Raw genomic sequence first — 19,463 nt, 5'->3', positions numbered from 1 at the left:
CTTCTGGGCGGCCGCCCCCGCCCCCAGGACGTCCGAGGACACAGCGGTGTCTTCGGCGTTTCCACCGAGGTCACTGGTCTAGTGGGTTGCTGGCTGTTTCGTCTGTGCTGAGACACTTCCTCTTTCATTTGCGTCTCATCCACACCCACCCCCAGCTCCCCAGCCGCCCGCCCGCCTTCCTGGAGACTGAAAAAGGGGAACGTGAGAGAAAACCGTGACTTTCAGATGCAGCTCCAGCGCAGAGAGAGTGCCAGTGATTTCAGGAGGTGGGGGGGGGGGGGCGGGCGAGGTGGGGGCGCGGTTCATGACGCCCTCCAGGGGCCCCAGGTCACGCCTCCTCACTCAGGTCCCCAGCTCCCACCCAAGGGGTCCTAGATGCCACCCACAGGCGATCCTGGGGACCTGACCCCTGTGTTTCAGGAGTGACATTCTTAAAGTCAAAGCCACAGTCTGCTGTTCCTCATTTCACTGGGTTTGTTCATTTGCAAGACAGAGACACACACACGTGTGTCTGTATACATGTGCAGGCGCACACACACACATGCAGATTGTGGCGGCTTTGGGAAACAGTCTGAGGCTCAGAAAATAACTTGCCTGACAAGACATCAAAGAGCTGCAGAAAGAGGCCGTGGCACCCAAGGCCAGGGTGGCGGGCTTCTCTGCAGTGTGCAGCGGGCTCATGATAAGCATCAGTTTGCTCCAGTCAGTTGAATCAGAACTGTAAGTTTGTTTGTTCCGGGAAACAGTAACTGAAGTCACAAATCATAAATAATGAAAGCTAGAAAAATCCCCTTTTAAACTAATGGACTCAAAGATGTCTTGCTTTTCATTTCTGCTAATGGCTTTGCTGCCTTGGCACCGCCTGAGCTGGTCCACTGCAGGCAAACTGAGCCTCGGATGGGTCCAGAAAGTGATTTCTAAGCTGGGTGTTTGGGACACAGGATGTGTTTCCCTAGCAACTGTCCTTCCCAGCGTGCCTGGGTTCTCAGCTTAACTGCACACATGGTCCAACCCCTACTGAACCTGCGCTCTGGGTCTTGGAGCACAGGTTGTCTGAATTGCAAGAGGGAGAAAAGAAGTCAGCTCCTCCCTCCCCGTGGAGCCCTGGCTCTGAGCACACTGGAAACACAAGTTAACTTTCTTTTCTGTCTTCCCTTCCAGTAATCAGGTAGAGATGTGAGAGCTGGACCATAATTAGGCTGAGGGTGGAAGAATTGATGCTTTTGAACTGTGGTGTTGGAGAAGACTCTTGAGAGTCCCTTGGACTGCAAGGAGATCCAACCAGTCAGTCCTAAAGGAAATCAACCCTGAATATTCATTGGAAGGACTGATGCTGAAGCTGAAACTTCAGTACTTTGGCCACCGGATGTGAAGAGCGACTGATTAGAAAAGACTGATGCTGGGAAAGATTGAGGGCAGGAGAAGGGGACGACAGAGGATGAGACGGTTGGATGGCATCATTGACTCAATGGACATGAGTTTGAGCAAGTTCCGGGAGGTGGTGATGGACAGAGGAGCCTGGTGTGCTGCAGTCCATGGGGTCACAAAGAGTCGGACACGACTGAGCGACTGAACACCACCACCTCCATTGAGGCATCCAGGTCCCAGTGCCCTAGACCCCTGGATCACAGCACCCTCCCTGATCTGCCTTATCTGCTCTGGGCTGCTTTCCTGCTGAGGGACTCTGCAACCTCAAACTACCCACCTTTCCCCACCTCCTGACCCGACTTCCATTTCCTCAGTGATTGATAATCAGAGGAGACCTGGAAGAAAAGCAAACTGAGCAGGGAATGCTTACTAGCAGCTGAATGACTGAGACTCTCTAAACCCCTCACTGTGTTCTCGTGTTAAAATGAGCTGGTTGTGAGAGCCATCGTGGGCAGTAAGGCAGAGGAGTGAAAACTTGGGGTTAAGGATTCAGAACCTTTACGTTGATGGGCCTCTCGTAAATGACTGACGCTGGCAGTCAGTTAGGAAATGACCCTTCCTTGGGAAAAACACGGTTGTCACGGGTTCAGACACTGGGGGATCTCCCCTCAGTGAATCAGCTGGTTCTCTGCCAGTTCACATCCGTGAAACCTCAGTGAATAAGCCACTTTTATGCACACAGAACCTTCAACCAGCTTTTTGTGCCTTACGATAACATGTTAACACACAGCCAAGGATCACAAGCTGTTTGTGGAACATTCGAACATGAAAGCAAAAGACCCGAGTACAGGAAACAGCAGAACAAAACTTCAAAAGTAGTGTAGTTAATATCTGTAGAGAGATAAGAGGCGACCTTTTACCCCTGAAGTGAGAGAAGGTGCAAAATAAACAATAAGAACAAGAAAAGGCTTTGGGCTCTTGAAGAGTAGAATGTCTGAAAATAAATATTCAAAAGAAAGGACAGTTGATGAGAACTTCAGAAAATTGTACAGAAAGATAGATGGGAAAATAGGAAAGAAAAGAAAATTAGGGGATCCATCCTGAAATCCCCATATCCAGGGCGGGGAAAAAAACTGGAGGGAAGAAAATTATAAAGAAATAATACAAGAACATCTCAGGATGGAAGGATAAGCATCTAAAGGTTGAAGGGCCCAGACCTCCCTGCTGGTCCAGTGGTTAGGAATCTACCTGCCACTGCAGGGGACATGGGTTCCATCCCTGGTCAGGGAAAATCCCACACGCCATGGGGCAACTAAGCTGCTGTACCCCAACTACAGAGCCCTCACGCCTAGAGCCTGTGCCTTGCGACAGAGAAGCCATTGCCATGAGTAGCCTGCGCCCTCAAAACTAGAGAGTAGCCCCCACTTGCGGCAACTAGAGAAAACCTTAGTGGTGTCTGACTCTGTGTGATCCCAGGGACTGTAGCCCACCAGGCTCCTCTGTCCATGGGCTTCTCCAGGTAGGAATACTGGAGAGCAGCCATTCACTTCACAGGAAAGCCTGCATGCAGCAGCCCACAGGCAGCGCAGCACACCCCCCGCCCCCCCGCCCCCCACCAAGAAAAAAGATACACAAGGTATTTTTTAAAAAAGAAGACTGAAGGGCCCAATGAGTGAGCCACAAAATGAAGACGGGGCAAACCTCTCAGACTAGGACACATCTTTAAAAACTTAAAAACTTGAGTTCTTCAGCACGCCAAGGATAAAGAGAAAACCGTAAGACGTTCCTCAAAAAAGCAGGTATTATTAATAACATACCAAGGATGAGGAGTCAAAGTGACATTACTGGAATCAAAAAGAAATTGAAGAGTTATTACAGTTCTGAGAGAAACTGATTTCAGCCTAAAATTGCACACCAATCCAGGGAAATACCTCAGTCAGGTATGAGGGTAAAATAAAAACATTTCAGATCTGCAGGATTTCCAAATATATACCTCTATGTGGAAAATTCTGAAAGAGATGGGAATACCAAACTACCTGACCTGCCTCTTGAGAAACCTATATGCAGGTCAGGAAGCAACAGTTAGGACTGGACATGGAATAACAGACTGGTTCCAAATAGGAAAAGGAGTGCGTCAAGGCTGTATACTGTCACCCTGCTTATTTAACTTATATGCAGAGTACCTCATGAGAAACGCTGGGCTGGAGGAAGCACAAGCTGGAATCAAGATGGCTGGGAGAAATATCAAAATATACAGATGACATCACCCTTATGGCAGAAAGTGAGGAGGAACTCAAAAGCCTCTTGATGAAAGTGAAAGAGAGTGAAAAGTTGGCTGAAAGCTCAACATTCAGAAAATGAAGATCATGGCATCTGGTCCCATCACTTCATGGGAAATAGATGGGGAAACAGTGGAAACAGTGTCAGACTTTATTTTTCTGGGCTCCAAAAGCACTGCAGGTGGTGACTGCAGCCATGAAATTAAAAGATGTTTACTCCTTGGAAGGAAAGTTATGACCAACCTAGACAGCATATTAAAAAGCAGAGACATTACTTTGCCAACAAAGGTCCGTCTAGTCAAGGCTATGGTTTTTCCTGTGGTCATGTATGGATGTGAGAGTTGGACTGTGAAGAAAGCTGAGCGCCGAAGAATTGATGGTTTTGAACTGTGGTGTTGGAGAAGACTCTTGAGAGTCCCTTGGACTGCAAGGAGATCCAACCAGTCCATTCTAAAGATCAGTCCTGGGTGTTCATTGGAAGGAATGATGCTAAAGCTGAAACTCCAGTACTTTGGCCACCTCATGCGAAGAGTTGACTCACTGGAAAAGATTCTGATGCTGGGAGGGATTGGGGGCAGGAGGACAAGGGAACGACAGAGGATGAGATGGCTGGATGGCATCACCGACTTGATGGACGTGAGTGTGAGTGAACTCCAGGAGTTGGTGATGAACAGGAAGACCTGGCATTCTGCAATTCATGAGGTCGCAAAGAGTCGGACATGACTGAGCGACTGGACTGAACTGAACTTTTATTCCAAAACCCTGCTGGGGGCAATGCCACTGCATTTCTTTATCCTTCTAATTTTGTTACAAATTTTCTTTTTGAACAAGGATGACTGGCACACAGACTCATTTCTAATCAGGAGAACCTCTTCCAAGAGGTTACTTGGCAGTGGCAGGACAGGGGCTTGGAATGAAAACCTGAATGTAGAGGCATTTTTGAGTGAATGCTGGGGCGGGGGAGGAGGTGAAAGTGAAGTGAAAGTCACTCAGTCATGTCCCACTCTTCGAGACCCCATGGGTTAGTCCATGGAATTCTCCAGGCCAGAATACTGGAGTGGGTAGCCTTTCCCTTCTCCAGGGGATCTTTCCAACCCAGGGATCATACCCAGGTCTCCCACATTGCGTGGATTCTTTACCAGCTGAGCCCTAAGGGAAGCCCAAGAATACTGGAGTGGGTAGCCCAGCCCTTCTCCAGCAGATCTTCCCGACCCAGGATCCAGGAATCGAACCGGGGTCTCCTGCATCGCAGGCGGATTCTTTACCAGGGAAGCTGAGCCACCAGGCAAGGTGGGGAGGGAAAAGGGGCAGCAGGGATATCTGGGGTTAGGTGCCGGGAGTCGGGCGCCCCTTTAGGACAGGTATGAAAAAAGGTATGGGGAAACGGTTATAAAGGGTTAGGTGTTCCCCGGGCTTCAGGTAGCTGCCAGGACAGAGGGGCTGCGAGCGCACGAACTGGAGGGAGAGTGAAGGGAGCCGGTCAGAGAGGAGGGAGGAGGAGGCCGACAGGAGACCCCCACGTCGAAGGGGAAGGGCCGTGCGAATGGGCAGCACTGGGCTGGGCCGGGGAGCCTGCACTTTGACCCCGCGCCTTTTCAGCCTGCCCAAGCCCTCGGGATCGGAGCTGCCCCTTCCGTCCTGCACTCTGAGGCTGCGGGGCTCAAGTCCCACCAAGGGGCGCGTCCCGGGGAAGAGAAGCCCCGCCCGGGTCGCGTGCCCTGGACGCCGCCTCCACGCCCAGGCCGCGCGTCCACCCGCGGACTCGCTCCCGCGCCGGGGACTCGTCTCGCCTGGGGCGCCGCTCGCACCCACAGCCAACCCGGCACGCGCACAAACAGCTGACCCCGCGGCGCAGGCGTGGCCGGACAGCGGCGCCCCCGGACGGCAGCGCGGAAAGGGGAGCGTGGGGCGGATCTCGGCGCCTGGTCGCCCCCTCGCGACCGCGCTTCGCTCGACGGCGTAGGGGCAGCAGCGGCCACTAGTACTCGGGCTCCTTGCCTGCGGGACGGCCTCGCGCTGGGCGTGGCGGGCGCGGAGGGGCGGGGCGACGGAGCGTGCGTGCTACGGCATTGCGTGCGGGGAGCGTGTGGGCGTGGCGGGGAGCGTGTGGGCGTGGCGGGGCGCGCAAAGGGGCGGGGCGACGGAGCGTGCGTGCTACGGCGTGGCGTGGCGGAGCGGGGAGCGCGGGGGCGTGGCAGTGCGCGAAGGGGCGGGGCACGGCGCAGGGCGCGAAGCGCACGCGCTTTGGGCCGCCGCCGGGGTCGGGAGGCGTTGACGCCTTGCGTGGTGAGGATGACGGGAGGGTACGGGGGGCCGGGCCGCCTGCTGGTGGAGGCGGGGGACAGTCGCGTTCGAGGGGCGGGGGAGGGTGTGAGAGGAGCCGCCGCCGCGGCGGACGCGGGGGCGTCTCGGGGGAGCCGGGCCCGGCCGGGCATCCGGAGGCGGCCTCTGACCCCTGATGCCGCCGTTTTCCCCTCAGGGTAGTGGCTCCCGCGCAGGCGCAGACGGGCCGGCCCGCTAAGGCGGGGCCGCGGCGGGAGCCGCCCCGCGGGTGAAGGTGGGCCGACCGGACGGGACTGGGCCCCACAGCAGCGGTGAGGACCCGTCTCAGCTCCCAGGCGAGCCCAGCCAAGAGAGAGCTTCGTTCTGGAGGTGGCCCTGGACCCCGGAGTTCAGCCCTCAACGGGGACACCCATTCGCTAAAAATCTCCCCCCGCACCCCCATCGTTAAACTGCAGAAAACCCGGTTAGGCAGCGCGGCGGGCTCCGCACACTGACGTCCCGTTTCTCTCCTTCCCTCACCCAGACCCCTCGGGGAGCAGCTGTGAGCCGGTCACGCGGAGGGATGACCTATCTAGGCGGGGACGCCGTGTGAGCGGAAGAGATCTGTCAGCGTGAGTCTGGCTCCTGGTCGGTCCCCTGACGGCTTCCCCAGGGTGACACCACCTCAGTGGCCGAGATCCGTTATCAGCCTGCAGCCAAGTTACAGAAACGCAGGACTTAACATGAGTTGCACTTCCCTTTGGTCGGGAACGTCTTTGAGTCACGTGGGAGAGGATGTGTTTCATGTGGCTCTCATGTGTCAGCTCCTAATATCATTATTACCCAAAGGGCGAGGAAATAGGGAACTGGGTCGTGTCTTAGGGTGACCACGAACGTTTATAGTGGGAGCAGGTTCCCTAAGAGGTGGAGGAATGAATCTCATGATTGTCTTTACACTCTTTCAGATACTCTCCCCAAGAAATTGACTTTTTTTTTTTTTTTTAATTTGGCTGCCGTTGGGTTCTAGGTGCATCCCACAATATCTTCCTTGCGACCTGTGAGGTCTTTCACTGGGCCTCATAGACTCTCTAGTTGTGGCTCACAGGCTTAGTTGCCGCGAGGCATGTGGGATCTTAGGCTTGACTCTGTATGGAACCTGCATCTCCTGCGTTGCAGGTCAGATTCTTAACCACTGGACCACCAGGGAAGTCCCCCTAAGAAACTGATTAGAAACGGTGGAAGCGGGCAGTCCTCTGGTGATGACGCCCAGGCGTTAGCAATCAGTCATTTCATTCTAGGAGAAATAAGTGATGTCTGTAAAGACCCCAGTTTGGATATGCATGGTCTGTGTGACCACGTGTGTCCTTCTGGCAGATGCAAACGGTAGGGCACTCTGAACACACCCTGAAGACGGCCCTCATCTCAAAGAACCCAGAGCTTGTGAAGCAGTATGAGCAGTTGGACCCCGGGGAGCAGCGCCTGCTGAACGAGGCCTTCCGGCCCCGCAGCGATCTCTTTGGACCCATTACTTTGCATTCTCCATCGGACTGGATAATCTCCCATCCTGAGGCTCCGCAAGACTTTGAACAGTTTTTCAGTAATCTTCACAGAAAGAGCCCTTCTCCGGGGAAGCAGACTATTTACATACAGTGCATTGGTGCGTCTTGCCAGTATGCTGGGTTTGGTTTGGTTTTGTGATGGTGCTGTTGCCGTGGACAGTTTGCCTTGTCCGTCTCATTCAAGTGGGCAGTTTTTATAATCATTTTTGACATTCGTTCCCACAGTGGAAGTTTGGTAACCAAACTGCCTTGAAAGAGAAGGTTTTGTTTTGTTCAAAAAATTTTATTTATTGACTGTGCTGGTTCTTCGTAGCTGCACATTTGACTTCTCTAGCTGGGGCAAGCAGGGCCTGCTTTGTAGTTGCAGTGCATGGGTTTCTCATTGTGGTGCCCTGTTGGAGAACGCAGGCCTAGGGCGTGCGAGCCTTGGTAGTTGCAACACATGGGCTCAGTAGTCTCTGCTCCTGAGCTATCGAGCACAGGCTCAGTGGTTGTGGCACCTGGGCTTAGTTGCTCCCAGGCCTGGGGGATCTTCCCAGACCAGGGATCCAGCCTGTGTCTCCTGCGTTGGCAGGCAGGTTCCTTACCATTGAGCCACCAGGGAGTCAGGTTTTCTTTCTAATCTGTGTTCACCTTAGTGAACGGTAACTGTGTATTGAAAATCTAGAGTTTGTTTGTTCCTAATTCCACATTTCTAACTGTAGACTGAGGTAAAGACTGTTCTGATCATCTCAAAATCTCTCTTTAAATTTTCTTCTGTATCTGTCATAGGATTGCTGGGAAACACCAGAAGTATCAGTGAAGAATATTTGAAATGGCTCAAGGGCTACTGTGAAGCCTTCTTCTACGGGTTGACAGTCAAACTCCTAGAGCCGATTCCTGTCTCTGCAACCAGATGTTCCTTTAGAATCAACGATAGCACACTGAACCTTCAGATTCATGCAGGTGAACGGGGCAGCCTTACAGCTTGAATTGAGTAAAGTATGTAGGTATATGTACACACACACACACACAAATATATCTTAAACATAATTTTTTTTTTAATAGGGCAGATCCTGACGTTCTTAAAAAAGAAGAAACCCGAAGATGCCTTTTGTGTTGTGGGAGTAACGATGATCGATCTTTACCCAAGAGAATCCTGGAATTTTGTCTTTGGACAGGCTTCTTTGACAGAGGGTATTCCTTTTTGACATTGTTGGTAGAAACTTGCTCAGCTTGAGACTCTTTGTGAAGATTTTGAAAGAGAGAAAAAATTCCAACCAATACAGTTTTTTCCCCTTCCAATTACAGTTTAGATGTGAAGGCCTTGTAGTGTTTCTGGCGCAGCATCCTGCCGTGGTGGAAAGGACGCTCTGGATAGGCCCTGATGGTCTGGGTCCGTTCCCCTGCCCCCAGCTTGGCCGCTCACTGCCAGCACCACCTTGGAGCTAATAACACCTGTTTGTGCTGTTTTGAGATCATTTACATAAAATTGCTGATCCATAGAAAGTGTGTAGTTATGGCTGGCACATATGTAGACATTCAGTGCAACAGATGGCAAATGGAGATAGTTCAGTGACAAGGTGAATCAAATAAGGATATTTGAACTGTTATTAATGGAAGCAGAAATGGCGCTAATTGTTTTTCAGCTCTTTCCGTAGTTGTCATTAGATGAGGTCGCTGTGCACTGATTTATAAGTGTGCGCTTCACATCCTGTGTCTCAGAACAGACGTTTTGTTATTTATGGTCAGTTTCAGTCTTTGACTTGAAATAAGCTTAACTGTGACTCACAGGGAACCCTGCCTTTTAACACTGGGGAGGAAAAGGCTCTATAAGGAAGTCATATATTTGCCTATTTGGGTTTTTTTTCTTTTTTTTTTTGCCTTCTCTCCACTTCTCCCACCCTTCCATTTCTGCTCTTGTTTTTCTGCCTACATCCCTCAGGATCTAAGACAGGTTCGAAGGGGAGAAGTCCACTGAGCTGAGGGGCATGGTTGCCCACTGTCGTTCTGGGGGCAGGAACAGATAGCAGGGGCTGGGCTGTGCAAGCTCAGGGTTCACAGACGGACTGTCAGTCTGGAGTGTGTGAGCCCCAGGGTGGCAGGGTAGGGAGCTCTCGCTACCAAGGGCTTCTCCCTGTCAGATCCCCCTCTTCCCCATTTGTCAGATCTGGGGCCCAGGATGCTGTGGGGCCTCTTTTTCTGCCCTTCCTTCATTCTCGTTCTCCATTTGTAGTCTTTATAGTCCCTCAGCCCTACACCCATTAAGGCACGGGGCTTCCCAGTTGACCCTAGCGGTGAAGAATCCGCCTGCCAGTGCAGGACACACAAGAGATGCAGGTTAGATCCCTGGGTCGGGAAGATCCCCTGGAGGAAGAAATGGCTACCCACTCCAGCTTTCTTGCCTGAACAATCCCATGGACAGAGGAGCCTGGCAGGCTGCAGTCTGCGGGGCTGCAAAGAGCTGGACACGGCTGAGCAGCTGAGCACGAGCGAGTGCCCACCCACATCTGCCTGCCCCCCCGCTGTGACCCCCTAGTGCTCTCTGAGAGGCCTGGGTCAGTGCTGTCCTGCTGATGTTTTTTGTACGAGCCTTCTATCAGAAAAAAAAGAGTGAACCAAAAAGTTGTGTGAGACAAATCCTTTATTATTAACCTGAGAGAAACAGAATCATTAAACATTTTTAAACAATTTTTATCTAGATATTGTTAACCAATTTATCTTATGCATTTGAGGAGGTCAGGAAGCATTCTCCCCAAGTGTTTCTGCTGCTTTTTTGTTCCCCAATAAGTTTCTTAAATTTTGCATGACGTGAGAGAAGATGTAATGAGGGAGCAGGGTTGCTGAGCCCTGCGGTGAGGGGGTCTCCTTACTGCAGGTGACTTTGTTCTCGGCAGGTTTATAAAGATCGGTGTTTTAAAATTGAGATATTTAATTACTAAAGGAAATAATGCATTTGTAGGATTACTAGAAAAAAAATTTTCTTGCTCAAGGTATTATGGGCTTCCCTGGTGGCTCAGTTGGTTAAGAATCTGCCTGCAATGCAGGAGACCTGGGTTCGATCCCTAGGTTGGGAAGATCCCCTGGAGAGGGAGCGGCTACCCACTCCAGTATTCTGGCCTAGAGAATTCCATGGACTGTCCATGGGGTCACAAAGAGTCGGACAGGACTGAGCAACTTATACTTTCAAAGGTATTGTAGTGAAATGTGCCAACTTTTGTTTGGTCAAAGGACGTCACTTGGGAGTGAGTAGGTTTAGTTTTTTTTTAACTTCTAGAACGCCCTTTTCTCTATATTTCAAATATGGAGGTGCGGTGAGGCGCATTCTTTTTGGATCAAATTTAGGTTTGACAAACTTACTATGAATTTATTTCCTTAACAAAAAAGTTCTGTATTACTTTCAAACTAGCAACTGAAAGAGAAGCCTGCATGAAAGAGACCATGTAGACCAGCTGGACTGTAAAGCGGTCAGCCCCTGTAGAGTGAGCTGTGTGTGTCTGTTCTCCGAGTACGGAGATGGCCGAAACTAGCTGAAGTGTCGCAGGAAGTCAGTTACAGGCGTGTTTGTTCTGGTCACTGGTGCCAGCCATAGAGAGAGCCGTGCTGTTTACAGATGGGAGGACGGGGGAGGTTCTTCAGTCTGAAAGTGGGGTCCAAGTGTGGTCTTCAAGGTACTGGGGGGCAGCAGCGGGCAGAGGGAAGAGGGAAGGACAGGCGCCTTAGGGGTGTGCCTGCCCGGAGACCCGTTTCCCGCAGTTTTCCAGAGAGAGCGAGAGCGCCCGTGGTCCTGAACCCTGCTGCTCCTTTTGGAATACTTGATTGGGGTGATTTAAGAAAAAAATTTTTTTTTTTGGCTGCCCCACGAGGCTTGCAGGATCTTAGTTCCTCAAGCAGGGATTGAACCCTGGTGGTTAGCAGTGAAAGTGCAGAGTCTAAACCACTGGACTGCCACGGAATTCCTGAGAAAATATTTTATGGGGAAAAAGAAAACAAACTCTGTGGAACTTTCTTTTTCTGAAGAATTGGACCTCAAGACCTCTGAGTTGTACAGAGCAGAGCAGGTTGGACAGCAGAAGGCTCTCAGGAACCTGGGGCAGAAGTCCCCTTGTTGGGCAGACCTCCCTGAGCCCAGGGGGCTGTGGGCATGCCCTGGCCAGGTGCCCAAGCAGGCCCTTAACTGGTAGTTCCCCCAGAGGAGGGAACCTTCATCTCACCATGTGCTGGCTTGTCGTCTTCCCCCAGGTGTGGGAATATTCAGCTTTGCCAGGTACGGCACGGACTTCTACAGCTCACACTACAAAGGCAAGCTGAAGAAGCTGGAGAGGAAGTCTTCTAGTGACTACTCGGTGTTCAATGACTATTACCTTCCTGAGGCCACCAGTGTGCTGCTGCTCCGCTCGTGTAAGGTGGGTGGCTCACGTGATGTGTCAGCAGTGGCTTGTAAGAGATCGGAGTCCTTTGACATTATATACCCCCAGTCCTGAAGGTCACTATATCAGTGACTTGGTGGTGTTTATACACTTTTAGTGGATATCGCTTGACTGAAATTATCCATAAAAACAATGTAAATGGGGATACTCTCACACCGACGTGCACAGCGTCTGGGCCTGCCTTTTGTCCTGTAACACACAGCCTTGGCTGTGCCCGCCTCCTTACTGTTAGCTTGATTCCCGAGTTCATGGTCATCGAGTCAGGCTGCCCCATCGCCAGTCCCCCAAGCCTGCAGGACCCCGCACCCTGGTTTCCCTTCCTGGAGAACAGGCGTCCCTCGGGCCTCTGCTGGCTCCTTCCCCGAGACTTCCCTCCCTGGGGCTCGGGCTCACCTCCTGCAGCCGATGGTCACGCTGCCTGTCCTGACACCTGCCCCGCCCTGCTCTGGAAATCCTGTCTCCTTGTGTCTGTCTGCTTCATGGCTGGAGACACCGGCTTCTCCGCATTCACCAGGGCTGTGAGTTGGGGTCGAGAACACCACCTGATGGAACGATGGTTTCTAAGTAGAGCTGGCCCGTAAGCGGCATGGCTTTTAGCCGTGAGGGTCCCCTCACACAGGTGTCTCTCTGACTCCGTAAGCACCACTACCCGGCATGGCCCGGGGAACCGAGGGTGCAGAGGCTGGCTGGGAAGCTGGAGCAGAGTCTTGACTGTGCGGGTGTGGGGTGGGGCTCAGCTGTGCCTTCCCTGCTTTGACCGCTTGTCATCATGCAGATGGAGCCCCTCCCCTCCCCTGCTGCCCTGGCATCTGGGGGAAGGGCTGCAGAGCTGAGTTTCAGCGGGTCCCCCGTCTAGAACAGTGGTCTCCACCAGGGCGAGTGTGCCACCCAGGGCATGTTGGACAAGTCTGCAGACTTCTGGTGGTCACCGTCGGGGAGGGGCTGCTGCTAGCATCCAGGGGGTAGAGGCGGGGAGGCTAGCGCATAGGACCACCCCCTGACCCCCGGCCCCGCCAAGGTGTGATCTGTGGTGTCCGCGGCGGGGAGGTGGAGAACCTGCCGGGGAAGCAGTGGAGCACACAGAGGAGGGTGGGAGACATGGGCAGGTGAGGGGCCAGCGAGCGGGCCCCCTCGATGAGCGGCGCGGAGCGGGCTCCTGTGGATCTGCTTCTGGAGGAGCTCGCCTTGCTGCTGCTGACTCAGGCGCCTCCGTGTGGCTGTCTTGCAGACTCTGACCCACGAGATCGGACACATCTTTGGCCTCCGGCACTGCCAGTGGCTCGCCTGCCTGATGCAAGGCTCCAACCACCTGGAGGAAGCCGACCGGCGCCCGCTGGACCTCTGCCCCATCTGCTTACGCAAGCTGCAGAGTGCCGTCGGCTTCCGGCTCAGAGACCGGTACAAAGTAAGTGGGGAAGTGGTTACTTAAGGAGCAAGTGACCATTTGCTATTAGGCCCTTCTCTGGAGGTGATTTATCAGAGGAAGTTAGAGCAGAGGTAAGCAGGATGCTGTGGTTTAAAAAAAAATGCAAAGAAAATCTTAACAGCTTTGACTTGCCTTACGCTTGGACCCCAATGAGACCTGGTGAAGAGGTTTCTGCATTTGCTGTTTAGGGCCAGAGCGCTTGCCTTTGCAGAACAGAGTAAAACGCCGAAGAGCAAAGTTCATGTTTAAAAACTAGACTATGTGGAGGTGGTTTATCTGTCCAAATGTGGGGCTGCGGTGTGACACTCGTTAGGAGGGACGGGTGGTATTGAGGAGGCAGGAGTGTCCCTATGACCACAGGTGCCCACAAACACGTCAGCGTGTGCGGCATCCCTGCGTGGGTATGGCCACCCACACAGGGGACGCAGTCCCTGTCTGCACGTGTGTGTGCACGTGTGCATGCCTGCCAGCCCAGTGTGCACACTTAACTTCAGGTGTGTACACGTCCCCATGCACACCGCAGTGCCTCGTGGAACCCTTGGCAAGCTGAGAAAAGAAGAAAATCGTCCTCCCACCTTCAAACACCCGTGTCATCCTTCTCGTCTCCTGTCCCATGCGTCCTGTGACTGTCCCGTGTGCTCACAGCGGGCATGGCTCTGGTGCACACTCTTTGATGAGCGTGGTCTCTCCTCCACGACCAACTCTTATCGGGTGGAACATCTCCGTGGGTGGCATCAGTCACCCATGCAGATCACATGATTTGGGAGATCCGGTTTTTCTCGTGCCTGAGTCTGTTCTGCTGTGATTTGTTCAAAGATGCGTCTCTTCTCTGATTTTGCAGGCACTGGTCAGGTGGATTGATGCCGAGTCCACTGACACTCCTAGAGTTACTCCAAAACACAGTCGTGAGGAGCTGGTGACTTTGCCAAAACCTGTGGAAGCCTTTAAAGAGTGGAAGGAGTGGGTCACAAGATGCTTGGCTGTTCTCCAGAAATAAGGACCTTCAGTAGGAGTAATTCAAATAAACACGTGCACATCATGCTTTTGTTTGGCTGGAGTACTTCATTGGAATAAACGGATTCTGTGTTGTTTCTGGGCAGTGGAGTGGAGGTTTTTTTTTTTTTTTAACAGCACCTGAACTTTGAACTATGGCTCATTTAGAATAAAACTCAAAACTCTCTTCTCTCTTAGTCTGGTCTGCGGGAGCAAGCACATCATTTCCATTCTTCAAATATGTTTATGTCTCATGAGAGGCTAGGACCAGCAGAAATTAGTCAGTAAACAGATCCTATGAAAATAGCCATCTCTGACCTAAGAAAGGATTTCCAAGGAACATCATTTCTGGGGGTTGATTTCTGGCTCAGTTTTTAGAAAGAGGTGTCCCTGTCTGCTGACCCGGCCACATCACCCTCCATTGACATTCCTTCTGCTTTTCTGCAATCTCGTCCAGCCTTGGGCCCGCTATGCCTATTTTTTTCCTTTGCTGATGGTTAGCTGATCCCTGAAAGAAGCAACAGCTCACTTCAGTTTTTAGCAGCTGGACATGGGAGCTCCTCCCAGGAGTATTGCCAGGCAGCATTGCCGGTGCCCGTCCTGCCCCGCTGTTGGTGCTTGTGGGGACGCTGGTGTTCACAGCTTTCACAGACGGAGTCCTTTGCCAGGGGTGCAGATATCTTGCAGATAACGTGTCACAATTGTTAGCCAGTCCGAGCTCATACTGCTTGCTAGCACGACAGGCTAGCAAATTGAGAGATGAGTTTTGGGGGCAAGGAATAGTGACTTCAGAATGCCAGCCAGACCAAGAAGGTGGTGGACGCGTTCCCGGCAGAGTTAGAAATCAGGCTGCTTTTGTACTAAAAGGGAAGGGGGTGTGGGTGGTTGTTGCAACTTCTTGGTGTCTGAATCCTTTGCTCTGGTAGCTGTCCACTTAAGTCACGTCACCACCTTCTTACAAACCTCCAACACAACAGATGTTACTTTCTGTTCTGCAGCTTTTCCTCTGTATATGAATAGAAAAGTGTTACACCTTTAAAGGTCAGAGCCTTGAAAACCGGCTCTGCTGTGTATTTCGGGCCACAGGCCCGCACTTGGGGGCATGTGGGATCTGAGCTCCCTCACCAGGGCTGGAGCCTGCGCCCTCTGCAGGGAAGTGTGGTCTCAACCACTGGACTGCTGAGAGGTCCCCAGCATTCTTAGCAGCAACAGCAGCAGAGCACAGAGGTTAAAGGAAAGGAAACCGTTCCGACGTGGACTCAGATTTGCTCTCCCCTTTTACATAATGGTGCTTGCGGTTGTGTGTGTGGCACTGTTTCTTACAGCCTAGAGCAGGAGTTGGGTTTATTCCTGCAGTCATCTCCCACTCCTTTGTGTTAATGTTTACGTGAGTGAGGGGCAGCGTGGGCCCAGTTACCTGTGCATCTGCCAGAAATGCCCACATCAGGCTGGGAACATGGGCTGGACGTCCACGTGGGGAGCAGGTTAAAAACTTGAGACCAGACGGAGTGCTGGATCCAGGAAATCTAGAAGCTAGAGCAGATCGCGTGACCTGCATGCTGGCAGGTGGAGTTCCCACTTCTCGTTTAAGCTGGAGGGTGAAACTAAAGGTAATTCGTATGTTCTCCCCTTCACGCCTGAATCCTAGCATTGTTACTTATGCAGCACGATTTAAAGCACATTTTAGAACCAAATCAATGGCTTCGCCTCCAGTCTCCCGCTCGGTGAACCTATAGTCATTTAGAAAATGGTGGTTTGTCATTAAAACTAATCGGAGGGCAGAGACCAGGTCTTCTAAGAAACACTGCAAAGGGGATCCAGGCAGCATGGACTCTGATGGAGGATTAACTTCTTCCGGAGTTAATGCTTTAGGTCTTCTCCATTCCCTTCAGTTTCCTTTCACTGCCCTGCAGGGTGAGCAGTGTTAGTCCAGTAGGTCAGCTTTAGCCGCAAACCTAAAAGGACTCGGATTCGACTAAATGTGTAAGGGGGCGGGGCTTCAGTTGTTCGTGAAGACGTGTCTGTCTGCACTGATTGCACCGTGAGACCAGCAACAAGGTCTGTTACAGGTCTGCTCCCTCCCTCGCAAGCTGCAGTTTTGGCGTCTACTCTGCGATCGTCACTTGGGTGTTGTGTGTAATGCATTGCATTTACTTTTGGGACACTTAGGGTTAAGTTAAACAATATTATTTGTTTCTTGCAGTTAAAGTTAAAACACTAGGGATAAATGTAGTTTTTAAAAATGATTCTCAATGACAAAAACCTATGCAGTTTTTGCTCTGCAAACGCTGAGCCAACAAGATATCTGAGAGGAAAAAAAGAGTAACTTTCCACCGTGTGGACACCATTCTAGAAAACAGTCCGAAGCGTTCCCGGCGGCGCCAGGGACTTGGCAGGGTCCCTCGGGTCACGGAAGGGGCGGGGTTCACGTTCAGGCCTCGGGGACTCCGCGCGGAGGCCGAGCGCCGTCCCGACCCCGGCCGCGCCCCCGAGATGCCCGCGCCGCGAGCGCGCGCTCCCGCACCCCGGTCCCGCGCCGCCCCCCGCGGCCCTCGCCTCCCCGCCCCGCGCAGGAAGCGCCCGGCAGCTTCCGCCCAGGGCGCCCGGCCCGTCGCCGCGGCGGGACCGGACCCGACCCAGCGGGACGGCGCGCAGCCGCGAGTGCGTCCGCGCGGGCTCGGCCGGCCGAGGCCAGGCCTCTGTGCGTCAGCCCCCGCTCTTCGGTGCCCGTGGGTGCTCGGAGCGGCCCCGGCCCCTGCGCCGTTCCTGGAGCCCGTGGGCGCGCGCGGACGGAGGCGGTGACATTCTCGCGACGGCGTGGCTCCGGTCCTCAGTTCATCCCGCGTTACCAACAGGTGACCCGCGCGAGCTGCCTGAGGGAGTGTACGTTCCGTGTGTGTTGGGGGGAGGGGGAGAACTGAGGCGGGTCTCGTGCAGGTTTGATGTTGTACGCACGATGTTGTCTGTCGTCGCGGTGCCGTGCGCTGCTCTTCGGGGCAGCTTCTCTCCTACCTGCGACTTTGGACCTTGAACCGCGTCGCTCCTGCTGCCCGCGCCCAGCCCTGATAACCACCGTTCTACTCCCTGAGTTTAGCAGCTCTGCTCTCTTCGGTCCCAGACGGATGTGATGTCCCACAGTGCTTGTCTTTCTCCGTCTGACTTACGTCACTTTACATCATATTCTCAGACTAAGGCTTCAAATGCCGTGTGTATTTTGCTGGGACGGTGCGTCTGGGTTCCCAGTGGCCGCATGTCCAGCGCTGGGCAGGCCCGATGGCTCCTGGCTGCTGTGTTGGACAGTGCTGTGCTCAGCTACGACCGGTTTCCGGTCTGCGTGGGAAGGTGTCCCTTTGAAGCTGAGTAACAGGAGAGTGAGGCTTTGGGAAGGAAACGCGGGGTCTTCAGTGTGTGCAGTGTTCACATAGGCTGAAAGCTGGGGGGCCCTGTGAAGGCTTCTGGAGTCCCCGTGAATGTGCTTTGGGGACCTGCTGTGATTCTCTGAAACAGATGGGTTTTTTTAACTCTCTCTTTCCATTGCCAAGGCCTCCTGCGTCCTTTTCACTTTTGGAAAGCGAAGTTGCAAAGTGTTGATAATGTGGAAACAAGCTCAGGCTTGTGTGAACTTGTGTGTAGTTATACCAACAGCCGAGATGACCCCAGAACTCCCTCACTTCCAAGCTCTGCTTTGTCTTCACTATGCTGCGTGACCTCATAAGAAGGACAGCACCACAAGCCGGAGACTGAACTGGTTTTTTTTTTCAGATTGTTTATAGAAGAGGTTGTAAGATTAAACTTTCTTTCAACCTCTTTTCAAGTGGGACCATCTGGGGCTGCTCAAAGTCAGAGAAATCCCAGTGCTTTGCTTTAACACCAAAATGAGAGAGACTCAATACATAGAAAATTACTTGCTCCCAGTTGAACCACACGGGAAAGGAAGCATCCTTGAGGGAACTCCCTGGCTGTCCAGTGGTTAGGACTCCAGCCTTTCACTGTGGAGGGCCCGGGTTCAGTCCCTGGTCTAGAAACTAGGATCCTGCCTGGTGTGGCAAAAAAAAAAAAAAAAGCGATAGAGAGACGTCATGAAAGAAAAGGCCTCCTGGAAAATAGCTTGCGCCGTGTCACATCATTTCAGTTGTGTCTGACGCTTTGCGAGTCCCTGGACTGTCGCCCACCAGGCTCCTTTGTCCACGGGATTGATTCTCCGGGCGAGAATACTGGAGTGGGTTGCCATGCCCTCTTCTAGGGGATCTTCTTGACCCAGGGATGGAACCCATGTCTCTTATGTCTTCTGCATTGGCAGGCGGGTTCTTTACCACTAGCGCCACCTGGGAAGCCCCAGGAGAATGGCTTAAGTCCAGCAGGCTACAGTCCATGGGAGTGCAGAGTCAGACACAGCTGCGGTGACTTGGCAAATGCGTGTGTCTGGAGGATCCCAGGGCCGGGGGGCCGGGTGGGCTGCCGTCTATGGGGTCGCACAGAGTCGGACACGACTGAAGCGACTTAGCAGCAGTAGCAGCAGCATGCATGCACAGAGTAAACTCCGCACCAGCGTATGTTCACATTCACAGCCCTCCAAGCATCCGTCTCTCTGCAGGATGACTGGTTCCAGAACCAACCTCCTGCCCCGCCCCACAATACCAAAATCCATGGATGCTCACATCCCTTGTGTAAAATGGTGTAGTATTTGTGTATTTCCTATGCGCACGCTCCCGGATACCTTAGTCACCCTTAGATTACGTATAATACCTAATACAATATAAATAGTTGTAAATACAGCGTAAATGCTATGTAAGTAGTTGCCAGGTGTGTGGGAAATTCAAGTTTTGCTTTTTGGAACTTTCTAGAGTGTTTCTTTCTTCCCCCAAATATTTTTGCCGTTTGGTTGGTTAGTTGGCTCCTCAGCTTGGAACCAGCATATACAGAAGACTGATGGTGCCCTCGTGGTGCTTTCTTTCACTGTTTAGTCTCCGGTGGACTCATATTTTCTTCCTCAGAGTGGACCTGCCCATAGTAGGGCCTTACCGGGAGCCCTTTGAGGCTCATCTTTGAAAAAGTCAATGAAAACCGAGAAACCCACTAATTCATCCATTCAGCTGTATGTTTTGAGCATCACCTACTATGTGCCAGACCCTACTCAAAGCCTTGGGAATATATCAGTGAATAAAAA

The 19,463-nt window shown here is 52.5% G+C and overlaps 2 protein-coding genes across 17 annotated transcripts in view; both read left to right on the top strand.

The window, feature by feature from the left end:
* The first annotated feature begins 5,893 nt into the window (after window positions 1-5,893).
* Window positions 5,894-14,344, top strand: AMZ2 (archaelysin family metallopeptidase 2). Of its 10 annotated transcripts, none has more exons than XM_005221355.5 (9): window positions 5,894-5,933; window positions 6,127-6,241; window positions 6,454-6,541; window positions 7,284-7,566; window positions 8,240-8,413; window positions 8,516-8,644; window positions 11,690-11,853; window positions 13,106-13,282; window positions 14,145-14,342. In XM_005221355.5, exons 4-9 carry the CDS (start codon window positions 7,284-7,286, stop codon window positions 14,298-14,300), a joined length of 1,083 nt encoding a protein of 360 aa, XP_005221412.1. In that variant the 5' UTR covers window positions 5,894-5,933; window positions 6,127-6,241; window positions 6,454-6,541; the 3' UTR covers window positions 14,301-14,342.
* Window positions 14,345-16,892: 2,548 nt separating this feature from the next.
* ARSG (arylsulfatase G) overlaps window positions 16,893-19,463 on the top strand; it is a 104,767-nt gene continuing 102,196 nt past the window's right edge. For 5 of the 7 annotated variants that reach the window (XM_059877961.1, XM_059877960.1, XM_059877958.1 and 2 more), the window contains exon 1: window positions 16,893-17,151. The gene's annotated coding sequence lies outside the window, so the exon portion shown is untranslated. 7 annotated transcript variants of the gene reach the window in all.

Source organism: Bos taurus, chromosome 19, assembly GCF_002263795.3.
Source record: "Bos taurus isolate L1 Dominette 01449 registration number 42190680 breed Hereford chromosome 19, ARS-UCD2.0, whole genome shotgun sequence".
NCBI lineage: Eukaryota > Metazoa > Chordata > Mammalia > Artiodactyla > Bovidae > Bos > Bos taurus.
The sequence above is the reverse complement of the archived record's forward strand: the minus strand, read 5'-3'. Positions and strand labels throughout refer to the sequence as shown.

What these genes read in the sequence shown, in the direction of transcription:
- AMZ2 (XM_005221358.5), top strand. Translation starts at nt 7,284, where the DNA reads ATGCAAACGGTAGGGCACTCTGAACACACCCTGAAGACGGCCCTCATC. An exon ending in TGCTGCTCCGCTCGTGTAAG is followed by an intron (nt 11,854 to 13,105) that starts GTGGGTGGCTCA and finishes GCTGTCTTGCAG; the next exon opens with ACTCTGACCCACGAGATCGG. An exon ending in GGCTCAGAGACCGGTACAAA is followed by an intron (nt 13,283 to 14,144) that starts GTAAGTGGGGAA and finishes CTGATTTTGCAG; the next exon opens with GCACTGGTCAGGTGGATTGA.